General features: G+C 39.1%; 2 protein-coding genes across 3 annotated transcripts in view; one reads left to right on the top strand and one right to left on the bottom strand.

Moving 5' to 3' along the window:
- The window catches only part of mfsd8 (major facilitator superfamily domain containing 8), a 62,885-nt gene extending 53,017 nt beyond the window's left edge, over positions 1 to 9,868 (top strand). For both annotated transcript variants that reach the window (XM_048597913.1, XM_048597921.1), the window contains 2 exons: positions 8,485 to 8,750; positions 9,599 to 9,868. In XM_048597913.1, coding sequence (XP_048453870.1) covers positions 8,485 to 8,750; positions 9,599 to 9,802 — 470 coding nt within the window. In that variant the 3' untranslated portion in view covers positions 9,803 to 9,868. The remainder of the gene's footprint in view (positions 1 to 8,484; positions 8,751 to 9,598) is intronic.
- Positions 9,869 to 10,056: 188 nt separating this feature from the next.
- Positions 10,057 to 20,272, bottom strand: part of plk4 (polo-like kinase 4 (Drosophila)) — a 63,050-nt gene continuing 52,834 nt past the window's right edge. Inside the window, exons 15-16 of the mRNA XM_048597905.1 lie at positions 14,815 to 14,921; positions 10,057 to 12,017 (exon numbers count right to left, since the gene is read on the bottom strand). Of these exons, the coding sequence (XP_048453862.1) occupies positions 11,909 to 12,017; positions 14,815 to 14,921 (216 nt within the window). The 3' untranslated portion in view covers positions 10,057 to 11,908. The remainder of the gene's footprint in view (positions 12,018 to 14,814; positions 14,922 to 20,272) is intronic.

The following is a 20,272-nucleotide window of genomic DNA, read 5'->3' as shown; positions in this document are numbered from 1 at the left end:
ATCACATCTATGTTCTATGTTCTACATCACCATCATGGCACATCTTTGACTCACTTTTATAAAAGTTCAGCAGTTTCATACTGATACCTTACATTGCAAAGTGGACTGGCAGCAGCACTGCAGGCAGGGACACAGACCCATCTCACACATCAGGACAGGGGGCATCTCTGAGCTGTTAGCTCGCTTTCTCAATGCTCACTGCAATTTGTGCACACAAAGGTAGGTAGCTTGTCATGGTTGTCAGCAGTAAGCAGTAAAGAGGATGGACATAGTGCATAGTTGGCATTGTACAATATCCGTTTGACACCTGCACTATGTGGCAGCAGCTTACATGGCAAACCAAAATGTACTTCAGCAGAGCACTCTTTATTTTGCACACACACAAAGATCATAAGAAATGGTATTCTACACAAATCATATGGCGTTGTACAAGGGGTGTCAAACCTTGGGCAGTATTTAATTAATAAAATAGTTAAAGAGGTGGGGAAATAATTGGACCAAGATGGTGAACAGAATTATTATTTAAATTGAGAAAAAAACTGCAGACAGTTGAAACACAAAAGGACTCAAGGTAATTTGAACATGAAACATGAAAGCTAGCATACAGATGTAACAGGTAGTCAGGAAGGCTAATGGAATGTTGGCCCTTATTTCAAGGGGGTGGAGTATAAGAGTAATGAAGTCTTATTGCAACTGTACAGGTTGCTGGTGATGCCACACAAGTAGTATTGTGAGCAACTGAGATCTAACCAGTTTCCAATGTAAATTCATCATAGCCTCCTCCTTCTTGTACTGGATGTCCATAATGTTTGCAATTCTCTACCACCGCCCCCCACCAAATCTAGGGAAGATTGAAAAATAATTGCCAGCGTTTCTGCAATTTCCACTCAGTTATTTTACATGAAAATAGTACAGAATCTGCAAATAGTGTATTCTGAGAAATATAACAATAACCTCAACAGAATGTCAAATACAAGATTCTTCCTTGATGTTTATGGGGACAAAATGTAAAATAAGCTGCTGTCAGTATGTCAGTACAACCATTTCCACAGGTGTGGACTGCAACATAACTTTATTTTCTAGAGAAAACATTATTCAAGAATCGATACAATAAATTTGACTCACTTCTCATCCGCCAGTGTGCTTGTTCTTGAAGATATTTTTAGGATTGTTATAATTGAATTAATAGTTTCAGACTTTAATTCTTAATACTTAATTCTTTAATACTTAAATACCTTTGGACTTCAAATATCCTTATAAAGAATATAGCTGAAATGAGAGGTAACAGCTTTTCATCATGCATTTGTTAAAACTAGCATATAAGAGACAGACTTGAGAGGAAAAAAGAAGTACATCAATTTGTACAGCATGAGAAGAGAGTGCTATTTGGTTGGGCGATTGTTAGCATGATGATGTAGCAAGAATAGTTTATTGTCTTAGGGCTCAGATCAGGCAGGTATATTCTGATTGTTCAGGATGTTGTCATGGAAAGTCAGCAGAGATTGGCTGTCTCCATGGCCCCGTTTTTTCTAAGTGCAGCTTATGAATTCCTTTTGCCTACATAAAATAGCGTTCAGTGTCTTAATACATGTAGTAGCTTCTAACACATGCAAATGTAGTAAATTAATTTCAATAACAAAATCCCATTGTTTTGAGATTTACAAACACAGGCTGTTCAAATACAATTGGCATGCCGCCCACGATGTGTGGTCAGGTAGGATTTGTTTGGTTATGGACCACCAGTTGTAGGACATCATGGAAACTCCTATCACATTACTTAATTGTGTGGTACGATGATTCCAGCTGATAGTAGTACCAGAAAAGTCAGATCCCATAATGAAACCTGGCTTGATAGATCAAATTTTTTTTTTGTTGCTTAGTTACTGTGGTGGTTAGCAACTGGGACTTTTTCACGGAAGGCCGCATGTTTTCTTTAACACTGTAACAGAAGTTTATTACACACACAAGTAGTATGAAGAAAAAAGCTAAATATCTGACAGGTAGAATGATCACAAAGCACTCAGTAGAACAATATTTCAGTCTGTTTCCTGACACTAGCTTATTACAGTGTCTCAAGACTAGAGATATTACAGGCAATATCCCAACTGTTTAGGCTTCTACTTAACTGACATCTTTGTCTCCTATCCAACATCCAAGAAACAAATTTAATGAGTCTTTTCCCAAATCTACCAAGATAAATATTTCTACAAACCTGACAGCCTAACCTTCCTTAGTTCTCATAACCTGTAGGTTTCTACCAACACTCCTGGTGAAATTTCCAAACTAATTATTGTTCTGCTAAAGTAACTTATTCCCTGAATTTACCTGAATCATGCTCTTAGGAGAGAAACTAAACTGGCTTGCAAACTCAACACTGGTATCTGCTGAACTGAACAATTTGCATCAAAACTGAATTTAAATAAAAATCAATGATCATAAATACTTATGAATTCTGAACCAGAAACAAAGCTTACCTTTAAAACTAAAACCATATGTTTACGCTACTGGTCACAACACTGGAATATGTAAATAGCTTTCCATTAACACTGTAGGAGTTTGCAGTCACCTTCTTTCTGAATATTGTATTAGGTCACTGTTCTGGAATGACTCAAAGTCTTCACAAAAATACTTGTGTTACTGTTTTGAAATTCAGACTCCAATTATACAAGTTATCCATTCATTACAGTTCGGTAAAACATCTTTTTAGCTTGGTGGCAGCATCCTGTGCATGGAGAAAACCACTTGTGGATTTTCTGTAAACTTGCAGGGTACCCATTATTCTGAGGGAAGTTTTATATGCCTATCTCAGTATGAAGCTTACAATGATGAGAAAATGGCTAGGGCCCTAATGACAAGGTTGCCATTAAGATTGATCTTTAGCACATGAACAGTGTACATATTGACTAGAGAACTCAATACCAGATTCCTCAACTAAGACATTGTAGCCCACACATACATGAATGCATAGAGCTATGTTAATGAATCCTATCATATTTGTCACCAAGTGGATTACCACTCTTATACAAGTCCAACACACAAATCTGCAATGTGACCTTGCAGTCATGTACAGTGGCAGGTCCTATAGATATAAACTTGGAATTGTCATTTGAGCACAAAGTACATTTTGTTGATGTAGTCCATAAGATTGTAAGATGTAGGAACAGAAATAGGGCATTCAGCCTATCAAGAGATAATGGCTGACCTGATCATCCTCAAACCCACATTACTGCCTTTTCTCCGTAAGCCTTGATTCTCTTGCAGTTTTAAAAAAACGTCAATTTTAGCCGTCAAAATATTTAACAACCCTGCCTCAAAAGCCCTCTGCAGTAAAGAATTCCACAGATTACCATGCTCAGAAAAGAAATTTCTATCTCTGATTTAAATGACCCCTTAATCTGAGATAATGCCCTGTGGTTCTGGACTCTCCTACAAGATGAAACAACTCTTCCTATCTATCCTGACAAGTCTCGACAGAATCTTATATGCTTCAATAGGTTGCCTTTCATTCTTCTACACTCCAATAAGTACAGGCCCAACTTGCTCAACCTCTTGTCGTAAGATATTTCCTCCATACCCAGGATCAACCTAGTGAACCTTCTTCAGACTACCTGCAATACCAGTACATTGTCTCTTGAATAAAGAGGAGTCAAACTGTTCAAAATATTCTAGCTAGTACCATGTATCATTTTAGCAAGACTTCCCTATTTTTGTACTTCATTCTGTTTCCCTATGATCTGCTGAACAATCTGTGCACAAGGGCTCTAAATCCATCTGTGCTGCAGCTTTCTTTATTTAAATAATATTTGCTCCCTCTATTCTTCCTGCCAAATGTATAATTTCAAATTTGCCCACATTATATTCCATCTATCAGGTTTTGCCCGCTTGCTTAACCTACGAATATATTCCTCTGTAGCCTGTGTCATCTTCACCACTTGCCTTCCCATCTATTTTTGTGTCACTACAATTTGGTAATAGTATATTCACTTCCCTCACCCAAGTCACTAATATGTTGTTACAGGGTCAAATCAAATCAAACTCTCTGTCCCTATATTTGAGTAAAATTGAAATACTCAATTACCTCCAAATGGTTCCTAACCAGACTTTGTGAAGAATCCATACCAGATACAAAGTTTATTTCTGAAAAAAAATTAACAATTTATTTATAATAGAGTAGCTTTAGCGAAGTTTAAAAAACACACTCTAATTAATGTTTATGATTTAAACCCAGTCTTCTTTGAATCTAGCCCCTACACTCACACAGACAGACACAGTTGAGGGATAAATCAAAAGAAAAATGGTGACATAAGTGGCCGGAGACAATACAATGTGAAGCTGGAGGAACACAGCGGTTAGGCAGCATCAGACAAGCAGGAAAGTCGAAGTTTTGGGTTTGCAGCCTTCATCAGGACTGGGGAGGGGGAAGGGAGCTCGGAAATAAATGGTGGGTGGGGCTGGGAGAAGGTAGGGGATTGTGGAGATAGGTTGTGGGAAGGGTGGGCAGATAGGTGAGAAAGAAGATGGACTGCTTGTGTCAGGTGAAGGAGGCAGGGATGAGAGGGAGGGTTGGACACGCGACAAGGCTGTGATTGGGGAAATTTTGAAACTGGTGAATTCTACGTTGAGGCCATTAGGCTGTAAGCTCCTGAGGCGGAATATGAGGTGTTGTTCCTCCAGTTTACACGTGGCGTCATTGTGGTAGTGGAGGAGGCCCAGGATGGACATCTCACCAAGGGAGTGGGAGGGGAAGTTAAAATAATTGGAAACCAGGAGGTGGTGTTGATTGTAGCATACAGAGTGCAGATGCTCTGCAAATTGGTCTCCGAGTTGGCGCTTGGTCTCACCCATGTATAGAGGAGACCACAGCGGGGGCAATGGATACAGTAGACCAGCTTGGAGGACATACAAGTGAATCCCTTTCGGATTTAGGAAGATTGTTTGGGGCCTTGGATGGAGGTGAGAGGGGAGGTGTAGGGGCAGGTGTAGCACTCCTGCGGTTGCAGGGAAAGGTAGCGGGTGTGGAGTGGATGAGAGAATTACGGAGAGAGCGGTCCCTATGGAAGACAGATAGGGATGGGGAGGGAAATATCTCTTTGGTGGTGGGGTCGGATTGCAGATGGTGAAAATGGCAGAGGATGATACGCTGGATGCGGAGGTTGGTGGGATGTTATGTGAGGACCGGGGACTCTGGCCTTGTTTTTGTTGGGGGAAGGGGGTTTGAGGGCAGAAGTGCAGGAAATCTAAAAGATGCAGTTGAGGGCATTATGAATCACTGGAGGGGAGAGATGTTAAGGTCCTTGAAGTAGGAGGACATCTGGGATGTCTGGGAGAAGAATGTTCCTTCTTGGGAGTGGATTTGGTGGAGGTGGAGGAATTGGGAGTATGGGATTGCATTCTTGCAGGAGGGTGGGTGAGAGGAGGTGTAGTCAAGTTAGCTATGGGAGTCAGTGGCTTTGAAATAGATGTCGGTGCTGAGACAGTTAATGGAGATGAAGACGGAGAGGTCCAGGAAGTGGAGGGAGTTGTTGGAGATGGTCCAGGTGAATTTGAGGTTGGGGTGAAAGATGTTAGTAAAGTTGATGAATTGTTCAAGCTCCTCCTGGGAGCATGCAGCAGCTCTGATACAGTCATCAGTGTAGGGAAGGAAGAGGTGAGGGATAGTGCCAATGTAACTGCTCGACATATCCTACAAAGAGGCAGGCGTAGCTCGGCCCTATACAGGTGCCCATAGCCACTCCTTTAGTTTGTAGGAAGTGGGAGGAGTTAAGGGAAAATTTGTTGAGGCTAAGGACAAGTATCGGTGGAGGGGGACTGGCTGGGCCTGTGGGAGTGGAAGAATTGGAGGGATTTTAGGTTCCTCTCATGGGGGGGGATACTGGTGTAGAGAGACTAGATGTCCGTGGTATTTGGGGCTTGGGAATTGAAAGTCTTGGAGCAGGTGGACGGTGTGGGTAGTGTCCCAAATGTAGGTGGGGAGTTCCTGGACTGGGGGAAAACTGAGTCAAGGTAGGTGGAGATGAGTTCAGTGGGGCAGGAGCAGGCTGTCAGGTTTGTGGATTTTGGAAAGGAGATAGAAATGGGTATTGTGGTGTTGGGGAACAATGACGTTGGAGGCCTCCTCAGGTAATGAGATTATTGGCGGTCTGGAAGATGATGGTTTGGAGACCAGGGATGGGGTCATAATCAAGCAACAGTATGAAGAGGTGCTGGAGAGTTGGCACCTGGCCTCAGCGGTGTAGAGGTTAGTATGCCATACCACCACCATGCACCACGCCCCAACCCCATCAGTGGGTTTGATGGTGAGGTTGGGATTGAAGTGGATGGAGCAGAGGGCTGCACGTTCCGTTGGGGAGAGGTTGAAGTGAGTATGAGGGGTGGAGAGGTGATTGATGTTGCAATGACAGTTTTAAGAGGTCAAGGGAGGGTAGAAGGCCATAGGGTGGTGTCCAAGGGGATGAGGTTTATTGGAGGTGGGTGAAATGGTCGTTAGAAGTGGGTTAGACTCTGGGTCAATGAAATGGGCGTGGAGGCAGCGGAAAAAAGAGTTTGACTTCTTGGCGTGTATGGTTCATTGATCTGAGAGTCCTTTGCTGAGGACTGACCATTTGTCATCAGTGAGGGGGAGATCTGGGGTGTGGGGTGTGGGGTGGGGGTGCATTGTGAATACCCAGCAGACCTTGGGGCTAGGGCTAGGGCTAGGGCTAGGGCTAGGGCTAGGGCTAGGTAGAGCTGGAGCTAGGGGTGAGGGTGAAGACTGTTGCAGGAGTGGGTGTATGTGTATGGGAACAGTCACATGGGCAGAAGAAGTAGCGATGTTGGCAGCGTTAGCAGAAGTGATGTAGTTGACATTGGAAGCAGTCTTCGTGATTCATAACACCACATGCACAAGGGATTGTATCTTGCTTGCTTTCTGAAGACACTGCTCAATGTAAATAACTTCTAGTAGGTACAGCAGAATAATCATTTGCTTTTTAAAACAGAGACTCAAAAAGTTGATAACGGGAGGATAAGCAGGGAGAAATCAAACCTGTCCTATAGCTTTAGCAGCCATAATCCTTCTGACAGAAAACATTTAACTTTGGCTGCTATTTCCTTTGTTGGACTGATTGTCATTAATATCCAAACATTGGTTAACTGTTTGAGCATAATATATCCTCACATCTGAAACACCTATAGCTTTCTTTGAGCAAGAATCAACCTGCAATTTAACCTACAGGTCTAGCCTCAAAAAAAAATCAGTTTTTTTTCAAAATGAAAACAAGCTTTTGCTTACAGTTCAAAGGTCACCTTCAGCTTCCAGCTCCAAACTACAAAATGATAAAAATAAAAAGGTCTCAACGCTATGATATATAACTGTACCGCACCCCTGAACCCTGTGACACTTCACTAATTATAGCTTGCCGTCCTGAAAGTGTCCTCCTTTTATCTCAGTTCTCCATCCATGTTAATATACTACTCCCATCACTGTAGGTTATGTTATTAAATAGCCTGTTTCGTGTACTGGTTTCCCTTTATCTATTCTGCTTGTTACCTCTAAAGAGTTTTAATAAGTTTTGCATGCATTATTTTTGCCTTCATGAATCTATGCTAGCTTTGCTAGATTGTGTATTTCAAAATGCTCTACTTAAAATGCTCATCCATTATAATAGCTTAAAATGTTAGTCTAACTGGCCTATAATTATCCACTTTTTTTCTCGCCTTTGGATTTTGAATTGACGTGTTACATTGACAGTTTTCCAGAATCTAAGGTTTCTTGGATGCACTGGTTATAATCTTCCACTATCTCTGTAGCTACTTCCTTTACCTAGGCTAGGTCTAAGGGATCTATCAACTTTTGACACCATTGATTTTGTGTTGTTTCTTTTCTGGTGTTATTTCCTCTCCCCTTGATTATTTAGGATTTTTGCAATCAATAGCTGTTGTGTCCTCTACTGTGAAAGATGATGCAAAGTATTTATTGAACTCTTCAGAAACTTTACCATTTCCTATTTCCCCAGCCTTGTCCTAGGGAATCCTACATTCACACTGACCTCACTCTTCCATGTATTTAAAAGACTTTTGCTGTCAACTATTTCTTTTTTCCACCCTCTTTGCCTTTTTAAAATTTACCCAATCCTCCATCATACTAATCTCTGCTTTGTATTTTTTTCCCCTTTTGAACTTGAAGCAATCCCTACCTTCCTTTGTTGGAATACTCTGGCTGGCATATCCCTTTCTTAAAATCCTTCTTTCTTAAAATCCTTCTCTCACTGGTATATCTTTGTTATTTTCTTCAATGTTTGCTGTCGATCCTTAAACGTAAGTATGGCTATTCCAGTCATATTGGTAGAAATAGGATATTGAGGATACATAGGTAGTTTCTCAAAAAAGGTAAAAAATTTAGTCATTTATATGCACAAAAATTTGTTTGCCATCAGCTATTTCATGGAAAGACAATCAATTGCATGTTAAGAATAAATAACCCAATTATTTTTCTATCATTTACAGAGATTAAGAACACTTCCAATTACAATTCTGCTGAAATGAAGTATAATGAGTCATCCATAATTACGTGGAATTTCTTAACACAACCTTCATTGTACCTCAATGCTGAGAGAATAGGTTGTCCTGTGCAGCAAGTGTGGTGTCAGCATATTCCTATCATCCATCTAGCTCAGTACATCCTTTCCGCAGTACTGATTGGAATGGGGTACCCAGTTTGTAACGTTATGACCTATACATTGTATTCAAAACTTCTTGGACCAAAGCCTCAGGTAACAGATGTTTAATTATAGTACAATGTCAACAGCCATCAATGAATAAAATGAGACACTGGATTTCTCAATAACATGCTCTTCTAACAAGCGTATGGTTGTATTTATATTGTCATATTTTTGTAATTATATATTGGTGATCTTTTGCTTTCCCTGTTATGTTCTTGCATCTTATTTTAAATTGGTGTAATCAAAGACCATAGTTAGACAAAGTACTTTGACTGCTACATCGGTCTTTGTAATTTTCAAAGAAAGTATCTTACAGCACCAATATTCTGCTATCCTTTAACAAAATAGCTTGAAGTAGTTTGTAGTTGAAGTTTAACAACTGGTTTTATAAATGACAGGCGTTCCACCCCACTGACCAATTTTTAAAAAATAGAATCTAGATGAGAATCAGAGCATAAAGTCAAGCTCGTGCTAACTAGTTTCAAGAACTCAACATATACCGGGCTTGCTGTGCTCACCAGAGTATATAATTCAGGCTAAAATTGCGCAGTGAGCGAAGTTGAATTGAAGGCTTACTCACTGTCAGATCAACTATTACACGACCCAGACTGAAAGGTATTTCTTTTGTTAGCTAGGCCGTAGAAGACAGCCAATGAGAACAAGTTGGAATAAACATTCTGATCCATAACTGGAAGAAAAGCATCTCCTACAGAGGCTTAATTTGACAAATTTAAAGCCAAATTATTTTAACCATACTTGCTACTTATTTTTAAACAGCCATAGAATTGCTATTTATTTAACAGTATTAATATTAACCACAGAACTGCTTCAAAAATGTAAGTTTTTACTTTATCAACAGTGTATGACATCCAATTTTGTTCTCACTTTTAACTTCTTAGGGTGTTTATATGGGCTGGCTAACAGCCACTGGAAGTGGAGCACGCACACTTGGACCTGTGTTCGTTAGTCAAGTTTACACTCATTATGGGCCTCGATGGACATTCGGCCCCATTTGTGGGATTGTGATGGCAGCTATAATACTTATGGGTCTGATATACAACAGACTCTTAGGATTCTCAATCCACTATCAGAGACTGCAATAATGATGGGCCAAAAAAAAAAACTGATGAAACCTAACTGATTGCACTTTACATTTTATATGGACTTAACCTGCTTCAAATAAGTGGTAGGGGGATACTGCAAATGTTATTTTCACTTTGCATATTGTTGCAACTTACTTAACAGATACTAATTAAAAAAAAAAATGGATTTATCATACATAACCTCCTTGGTTCTGGTAATTTGTGTACACACGCACAGCTGACTTCTGCAACATTGAATGAATCTGGATTGTATTAAGAATTGCAACACATGGTCTAATTTTACCTGATAGAGGAACAATGTCCTTCTGACTTGAATTAGATGTGTGTGGGTATTATGCATGTACTTCCATCTTTTAGAATGTGAACCAAATATATATTTTCCTTTAGTCTCACCAAACACTGCACAAGCTAAAAATCTTGAATAACAAAAACACTAATGTCCATTCAACCCAATTCATCAAATCTGTCCACAGATGCTGCCAGACTTAAATATTTGGCGAGAGTAGGCCAGATACAAAATGCTAAGCTGCTTTATTTCTCAGTAAGGTGAGCACACTGAGTAGCTGTAAAATGTAAATTTAAAAGAATCCTAATTTATACAACTGGTGTAAAGAAAACAAAATTTGAAAATTGATATCTTAATTAGGTCACTTAAAAATAATGGTTTTTAAAAACTTATCCTCCAGCAATATTCACTACTATAGAAGCTCTTCCTTTTCTGACCCAACTATTCCCCCTGCCCCCTCACAATCTTCCAAACATCTGTTTTCTATTTCATGGTTCATATCCATTACATTGGAAGTTTTCACTTTCCCTTTCTGGTTGAGAGGTTTGATTGTTGGGATAGTTACAAGTTAGAAAGCAATGTCAACTTTATTATCTTAAAACTACCTTTCAGTTCAGCCTCTTTATATTGAAAAAATATTGTATGATACACACCACCTACAGTAATTCTTTTAAAATTGTGAAAAGGGTGGAAGATCCTGAAATGTGACAGTTTAAGGATGGGGAGTTGAGTGAAACTAAATTTATACAGCAGTAAACTACAACAAAATACAAACCAATTATTGTATTAAAATAGTCAACTATATACAAAATAGTACAAATATGTGCACAATATACATAATTTACAGTAATGCCAGGGAATGATGGCAAAGTCTAGACTTCAGTTTCTGTAAGACAATTATAATCAAAATCACAATTAGAAACAATTCATGCCATTTCAGCAACTGGGTGCTCGTTTCATTCACTTCAGCAAATCATTATTTTTCAGCTACATACTAAGGTTGGACCCCAGAGATTAAAACCAAAATTAGTAAATAGTTAATACTTACTGATTTTAAAACAAGTCAAAGTATTGGGGCAGAAGTACTGCAGCCAACTTTAACATACTTTCCACATTAACAAAATACCAGAATATATAGCATTACTTGCTAAATTTGCAAATTGCTTCGCTTTGCCATTTCAAGATTTCAAAAGGTGTTAAAAATCCAGGGTAAAAAGGTTTCATGATGCTGATGTGTAAAAGGACAGAGTACAATTCCCAATTTCATTTTGGGAGAGGAATAGGAAAAAAAAAAGGAAGTGTTTTGCTTACAACAGGTGAAATGTAAAGCTAGAACATGGCACAAACAGATCAATGCTAAAATGGTTGAAATCAAAATACATCCACAGAAGTATATAAAATGCCTATATAAAATTGTCTTACAAAAGCAAAAATGTTCATGTACAAGTTTATATAATTTGTATAAATCCCTTTATACACAAAGCAGACAAATACAATTCAACAATCTACCACTTCAACTTTTTTTTTTAAAATTGTTTTAACACATGACATTGATGTTCATTCAAAATTCACCTAAATGAGCAATAGAAAAATAAAAGTCTTCAATGTACATTAACAAGCATTACAAAATATACAGACTTTATAGCATATTTACACTTTTATAAACAATTCTTCAACTTGAACTTGGTTAGTTGTTAATCAAGTTTCATACTATTACAGAAAAAGAAAACTCCAATTTTTCTCTGAAAAGCATGCTGAACAACAGAATACCAGAAGAGAATGTTGCCAAACTTCTGACTTCACATTACAGATGAACTTGCTTACTGAATAATATGTTGGTTTGTTTGATTTGCCAGCAATCCTAGGATTGAAGAGAGGCACTGTAGTTTCCCTTTCACGTGATCTGGAATCTTCTCATTTTGCCCATACCTATTAAAACATTACAATGCTTATTTTTCATGAAGGGGAGGATGGGGCCAGTTCTGTTTAAAATCAAAATGAAACAAAAAGAAACTGCAGATGCTGGATTTCTGAAACAAATACAGAAATTTCTGGAGAAACTCAGCAAGTGTGGCAGCATCTGTGGAGACAAAATACCGTTAATGTTGAGTCCAATGTTCAGTTCTGAAGAAGGCTCACTCGACACAAACCGTTAACTATTTTCTCACCACAGATGCTGCCAGATCAGAGTGCCTTTAGCAAATTCTGGTTCTATTTAAAATCATTACACTTGACAGCTTAAAAAAAAAATTAGTATGCATTCTGACATGCATACTGACAATGGAGGACGAACTGTAGTGATGAAAGCAAGACAAAATGATAGAGAGGTGTAACAATAAAAAGATTTATATGCAGTTGTTTGCATCAATAGCAAGATAACTGGAGTAATAAAAGGAACTTAGAGACTAATTATAAATGCAGCATGACTACATAATTCAAAATATGACAATCATAAAATGAAGGGTACACATCTAAAGCTGTCTCTTTTCACTAAAAAATTTATAATTCCAATCTTTTACTTCAGGTGGTCTTAACAGATTTATAATGGTGTAAGTGGTTGTTCAGTCCTTAGTGTCCAGTAAATTCTCATCCACATCTTCCCTGAGATTTATAGAAATGTCAAACATTTTGCTATTTAGCATGACTGAATTCTAAGTTTTGGAAAATTTGCTTGTTCCATGATAGCATTATGCAGCAAGAAAAACAACTTGCATAACAGCTGTTTACAGATTGAGATTTTGTTTTCCCTAGGTCTATTAGAATCTTTAAAAAGGCTAAATAAAGTTTGAAATCTATTCAAAGAGCAGAGAGTTTACAGCAGCTTCATGACCATTCCGACTGAATATAGGAGGACTCTGCTGCAGAGATTTTGTACAAATCCACCCATTGAAGCACTTAAAATAGCAACTGATACTTTTGAGAAGACCAAATGCCAGAAGAAAATATTCTAAAATGTATTTTCCATGAATGGCATTAGTTTTATGAATATTTAGATCCTCAGATGATTTTTGTTTCGTTTCTATATACCTCCTAGCCCATTTATAAAAATGGAGGAGTTGTAGCATGACAACCAATTCATTGCTGGAATGCTGCATTTGCTGGAGTGTTGTAAATAGATGCTTTTAGTCAGGAAATAAAAGATAACCACATTTTAATTCACCATTACTAAAAAATCCTTCCTGCGATGTGTGCGCCACTGGCTGGGCCTACATTTGTTGCCCATCCCTAACTGTGTTATAGGTCGACCCACCATGCTATGAGGGAGGGACCTCCCATATTTGACCCTAGAACAGTGAAGGAATGGTGATACATCTCAAAGTCAGGATGATGCACGGTTTGGAGGGAAACTTTCAGGCAGTGGTGGTGTTACTATGTATGTGCTGCCCATGTCCTGGTTGGAAGTGCTGTCTAAAGGAATCTTGGTGCCGATCTGCAGTGTATCTTGTAGCTGGTACACAATGCTGCTGAGCACCGGTGGCAGTGTGAGTGGATGTGGTGCCAACCAAATGGGCTGCCTTGTCTTGGATAGTGTCAAGGTTTGAGTTGTTAGAGCTTATCCAGGTAAGTGAGAAGTATTCCATCACACTTCTGACTTGTGCCTTGTAGATGTCAGTAAGGTTTTGGGGAGTCAGGAGGGGACTTACTGCAGGATTCATTGCCTCTGATCTGTTCTTGTAGCTACAGTATTTATATTGCTGATACAGTGGTGGTAATGCCATTGAATGACAAGGGACAATGGCTACACTCTCTTGTTAGAGATGGTCATTACTTGGCATTTGACAGGTTTTTTTTGTTACTTTTTAAACAAAGCATGGATATTGTCCAGGTCTTGCTGCATTTCAACATGGGCTGCTTCAGTATCCGAGAAGAAAATGGTGCCGAAAAACGTGCAATTGTCAGCAAATATCCCATTTCTAATCTTATGATGGAGGGAAAGTCATTGATGAAGCAGCTGAAGATAACTGGGTTGAGGAAATCCTACAGGTGTCCTGCAACTGAAATGGCAGACCTCATCCAAACACAATCTTTTGTGCCAGGTATCACTTCAACTAGCATCTGGGACATTGTAAGATATATTCATGGAATCATGTCAGGCTCCTGTTTGACTAGTCTGAGACGGCTCCCTCAATCTTGGCACTAGCTCCCTGGTGTTACCAATGAGGACTTTGCAGCATCGACAAAACTGTTTGCCGTTGTATTTTCCAGATTAGGTTGACGCCGTCCATTCAGTTTCATTACTTTTGGAACTTTCTACTGATTGTTACAAATAAGTGGCCTGCTTAGCCATTTGAGAGGGCAGTTAAGAGACAACCATGTTGCTGGAGTCAAAAGTAGGCCAGACCAGGTAAGGATGGCAGTTTGCTTCCTAAAAAGGAAAGTTAGTGAACCAAATGGGTTTTTCTGACAATCAATGGTTTCGGGGTCATCATTAGACTCTTAATTCCAGATATTTTAAACATTGATTTCAAATTCCACCACTGCCATGGTGGGATTCAAACCTGGATCCTCAGGACATTACTTGGGTCCCTGAATTAATAGTCTAGTGCCTAGGCCATTGCCTCCCCATATCCACTATGGGTATCTCATCAAGTCATCTGATAAATATCAGAGTTGAGACTTGTTCAACACCTGTTTTTCACATCGTGAAATACAGTTCTAACTAATCCATTTGATGAGTTGAGCGTATGATTGTTATACATAGCACTTATTACATTAAAAAAATTACCTGACTGCTTGGCCCTGAGGAGATGTGTAAACAACAGATGCGACTCCAGCTTGCACCAGGAGCTGGGAACCATCGTTAAATTGAACCCAGACTTCACCACTGATTAGCTATCAAACAATAACAAACAGGATTTATAGGGTTAAACTTTTATTCCATTATTTCAAAATCCAGTTTAATAATTGAAAGTGTGATCTCATTACTTCTATTTCGATGCAAGGCCAAAAACAAAATCTTTAATACTTTCTGATACTTAGTACGAGAAGTGTTCATTTCAGTCTCCACGGGGAGTGCCATTGAACAGACAGACAGACAGTCAAAAATGACCTTTCTCCAAATAATACTTTCAGCAATTGCTTTTCAAAACATCAAACTCATCTACTGGTATAGCTATTCTTCAGAGACACCTGCCATTTTGGTTTGATCTCCCAGCTTCTTTCCACTGCAAAGAACTCACTGTACAGTAAACTTGGTCGTTCTAAGAAAACTTCTTTGGCTTCTTGTTGATACCCCACTGTTAAAGGCATTCATAAATTAGAGAACCGAGACAGTTCTTGGAGATAAAATACAGATATGATTGAATGGCAGGGCAGGCTAGTGGAATAAAGTCATAAAATAATTAGAAGTTTGCAGTACAGAAAGAAAGAAAGAAAGAAAGAAAGAAAGAGAGGCCATTCATTACATGATGCCCATGCTGACTGAACAGTAGACATGTTTCATCCCGATTCCAGCATTTTGTCTTTAACTCAATTCTTCATCTTCAAATATCTGTCCAATTCCTTTCTAAAAATAACTTATGGCCCACTCCATTTACTATAAAGCAGAAACATGCCTACTTAAATTAACCTTTATGCAGGTATCTGTAGAATAGTGTAAAATTGCAATGCACAGAAAAAAAAGGATTCTATATTAACTATTGTGATGTTATAAACTTCAGAACTTTAATGATTGTTCATGAATTGAAAAAATAAAGAAGATAAACTGTTATATATGGTAAGCAGCAGTAATAACTCGTTCTGGAATAAACTATTAAGGGGCAAGGACAAACTTTCTCAGGAACTGAAATCAAATAGTGTCTGGGAAAAGGAGGAGTGGAGACTACATAAACAACACAGTTTCAGCACTTGCTTGATAACTGGATGCCTCATGCCACAAGGACATACATGATTGATATGATTGCCCCGCAAAAGGAATGAGGAGTTAACTGCAGGAAAGCTGCATCTTCACACAGTTAAAGCCAAACATAATAAGGAACAAAGAAACTACTTCTAAAGGCAAGCTCCAGATTTGCAATATTTTGGATGAAAGGACTCTAAAGAATCAGAGATATCACACTGTAGACCTGAAGGACTAAACAAAACTGTACAAGAATCCAATACCAGAACAATACAGGAGCAGAACTTTGAACAATACAGGAGCAGAACTTTGAACAATACTGCACCAGGATCAAACTCTGGATACTTGCAGAGACGGACACTGTTGGTTGGAATCATAGCTAAATTCCACTATTAATAGCTAGAGGGGAGGGGTAAAAAAAGTGTGCCAGGGCAATAGTTATAGGGGACTCAACTGTAAGGGGAATAGACAGGCATTTCTACGGCCACAAATGAGGCTCCAGGATTGAATGTTGCCTCCCTAGTGCTAGGTCAAGGATGTCTCCGAGCAGGTACAGAACATTCTGAAAGGGAAGGGTGAATAGCCAGTGGTCGTGGTACACATCAGTATAATAAAAAAAAAGGAGGATGAGGTCCTAAAGGCCAAATACAGGGAGCTGAGAAGAAAGTTAAGAAATCAGACCTCAAAATGAGGTGATCTCAGGATTACTACTGGTGCCACGTGCTCGTCAGAGGAGAAACGACAGGATATATCAGAGGAATACATGGCTGCAAAGATGGTGTCGGAGGAGGGCATTGGGACTGGTACAAATTGGACGTGTTACAACTGGGCAGGACTGGGACTGATATCCTCGGCAGAGTTTGCTAGAGCGGTTGGGGAGGGTTTAAACTAATATCACAAAGAGAGTCAGAAAAGGCAGCAGCAAGGACAAAAACAAAAGCTAGAAAAGGGAATAAAGGAAAAAAAAAGCAATAGACTGAGAAACCAAGGACAAGGTTCAAAACAGGGCTATTGAGAAAAAAGACAAACACTGTTAAAAAGGACAAGCTCAAAAGGCTTTGTGCCTTATTGTGCACAGCATCTGTAATAAAGTGGATGAACTAATTGCACAGATAGATGTAAACGGGTAAATATAATTGGGATTATGGCGACATGGCTGCAGGGTGACCCGGGATGGGAACGGAACTTCCCAGGGTATTCGGTATTTAGGAAGGATAGGCAAAAAGGAAAAGGTGGTGGAGTGGCATTGCTGGTTAAAGAGGAGATTAACAATAGTGAGAAAGGATATTAACTCTGACAATGTGGAGTCTGTATGGGTAGAGTTGAGAAATACCAAAGGGGCAAAAAACATTAGTAGGTGTCATATACAGACCCCGAAACTGCAGTGGTGATGTCAAGAATGGCATTAAACAGGAAATTAGAGATGCATGTGATAAGGGACTACTGGTGATCATGGGTGATTTTAATCTGCACAAAGATTGGGCAAATCACATTAGCCACAATGCCGTAGAGGAGGAATTCCTGGAGTCTATGCGGGATGATTTTCTTGACCAATATGTGGAAGAACCAACTAGGCAGCGGGCCATCCTAGACTGGGTACTGTGTAATGAGAAGACAATCATTGCCAATCTAGCTGTGCAACACCCCTCGGGGAAAAGCAACCATAACATGATTGGATTTTTAATCAAGATGGAGAGTGAGGTTGTTGATTCAGAGACTAGGGTGCTGAACCTCAACAAAGGAAGCTAATGAAGATTTGTGATGCGAGTTGGCCTTCGGTTGGGTAGAGTTACTTTAAGGGACGACAGTAGATAGGCAATGGCAAACATTCAAGAACTCATGGGAGAACTACAACAACTGTTTATTCTGGTCTGTCGCAAAAGCAAAATGGGTAAGAAGGCCAATCTATGCCTTACAAAGGAAATAAGAGTATCCGCTCCAAGGAAGCAGCGAACAGATTGGCCAAGAAAAATAATAAATCCGAGGATTGGGAGACTTACAAAATTCTAACAGGACTGGATAGGGTAGATGTGGGATGATGCTCCCGATGGTGGGTGTGTCTAGAACCAGGGTCACAGTATGAGGATTCAGGGTAGATGATTTGGGATGGAGATGAGAACACGTTTCTTCACCCAAAGAGAGTGGTGAGCCTATGGAATTCATTACCACAGGAAGTAAGTAGATGCCAAAACATTGAATGTATTTCAGAGGCAACTAGATATAGCACTTGGGGCGAATGGGATCAAAGATTATGGAGAGAAAGCAGGATTAGGCTATTGAGTTGGACAATCAGCCATGATCGTGAAGAAAGGTGGAGCAGGCTCGAACGGCCGAATGGGCTCCTCCTGCTCTTATGTTTCTACTGCTATGTTGACTTGCAAGATTTAACTTGATTACTGGAGGTCTTATCTTGATTGCTACATGCAATAAGGTTTAAATCATTGTTTCAGTACTTGATTGACTGCAAAGTTTCTAAATAAGTAGCATAATTAAAGGCAGCTTGTGGCGATTTAACCACAACACTACTCGACAGCTCTCATGTAGTAACACCCATTCTTACAAAGTTAAGTGCTGCCAATCTTAAATTTTGGATTTCAAAGCAAGTATCAGGACACAAGTTATCTGTAAAACAAAAAATTTAGCTGGGCATCCTTGCTACCATGGGGAGGTACAAGGCCTACATGTTATGCCTTCTTCTACCATGTTGTGCTTTGGAAAAATCATTGATACAGACCCTGCAGTGCTCGTCACAAATACTGACTTGATTGCAAAATGCGAGTTGTTGACATTTCAAAAGAATGTTTGCATTTTTGGTACTTTGACTGTACAATGTTTCAATGTCCTCATTTTAATAATACTGACACTGCACGCACCACTGAGACTAGACACTTCCTTTATAATGATATTGCATCTTTCTGCTTATTATCTATCAATGTTTGTGTTGGCAAACTTCAGAGCTATAGGGAAGACTAGAAAAAAGTTTCTAAATTTGATGTTTACAGCCCAATTAATTTTTCTTTTGTAGAAAATGGATTAACATGATCGTTTCAGAATTCAGAGTTCAATGGAAAACTGATGAATAAACATAACTTGAAAATTTAACTATTTATTTCAAATCTAGTACGAATACTTGACAATGCTGGGATGAAAAATTGTACTAGTTTTGCCATTCTAATTAGAAAGCTATCCATAAGAAATTGTCGACTGCTAAGAATACAAGCAGTCAGTTAACAGAGAAAACCTGGGATTTCCTATCTTTGTGATAGTCAGGAGTTGGATAAATTACAGTGAATATCCATTTCAAAGTTACTTCATACTTCTGCTCGTTCTGAAAAGGCATCTATGTTTCCTGCCAATGCACAAACATGGACAATATGCTGAACAAACATGAAAAGTGCTTCCATAATTGAAGTTGAAATTGACTTATGCAAACGGTGCTCAAGTAAACATTTTTAGTGGGGTGAGTTGCTTGTATCTTATCTCCCAGTTAAGATTCATTTTTGAACTGTGACTAATAAACTGTTATTTCAAGGAAATCAAAGAAAGTTGACAAATGTAGTCCAATAATGGTGATGTAGTAAAACCTCTTCATTCATAACAATCATAAAGAACTTTGGTGACATCACACCATACAATCTCACTCAACGAAGAATATACTAGCCTTAGAGAGGGGTGCCATGAAGGTTCACTAAACTGGTTCCTTGCGAAAGGGATTGTCCAATGAGGAGTGATTGAACAGACCAGGATTCAAAATATGGTGCAGCAGGCAAAATTACCTTCAAAATATCACAAGTAGCCCACAAAATAATAAAAGCAAACACAGAAAAGTTTGTCATCAATATTAATTAATGATGGCTCCTGAATAACTGCACATACATTTCATCCAGGCCAAGAAAATGTGGAAAATTAGAATGGAGGAGCATAAACATGGGAGAGCTGGAATATGAGTTTGATTCTTTCAATCTCAGATTATATCACTCACTCTCATGCTAGCTGCTCCAGCTCTTATCCCTTCTACTCTTACTCTCCTCCAGAGGAGAATTTAAGATTGGAGGAGTAACAATGGTGGGAAGGACGTATGTGAGCAGAGGAACTGGAATGGCAGCATAAAAATGACAAGAAATTTGAAAGCAAATAACAACTGAGTTGAGTCAGGGCAAGAAGAGGAAGAAACAAACAGAAATAAAATTCTCTTCAGACCAAAATGCTCAGAACTTTATTCATTGATTCTAATTCAAAATAGGAAAAGGGCACTCAGTCCCTCAAGCCTGATCTACCATTCTACGTACACAGCTATAATTACTCCACATTTCCAAAATATCCCTGATAACCTTTCATTCTCTTA

The sequence above is a fragment of the Rhincodon typus genome, chromosome 1 (assembly GCF_021869965.1).
Source record: "Rhincodon typus isolate 14 chromosome 1, sRhiTyp1.1, whole genome shotgun sequence".
Classification (NCBI taxonomy): domain Eukaryota; kingdom Metazoa; phylum Chordata; class Chondrichthyes; order Orectolobiformes; family Rhincodontidae; genus Rhincodon; species Rhincodon typus.
Note: the sequence above shows the minus strand (reverse complement) of the source record. Positions and strands in the feature narration are given on the sequence as shown.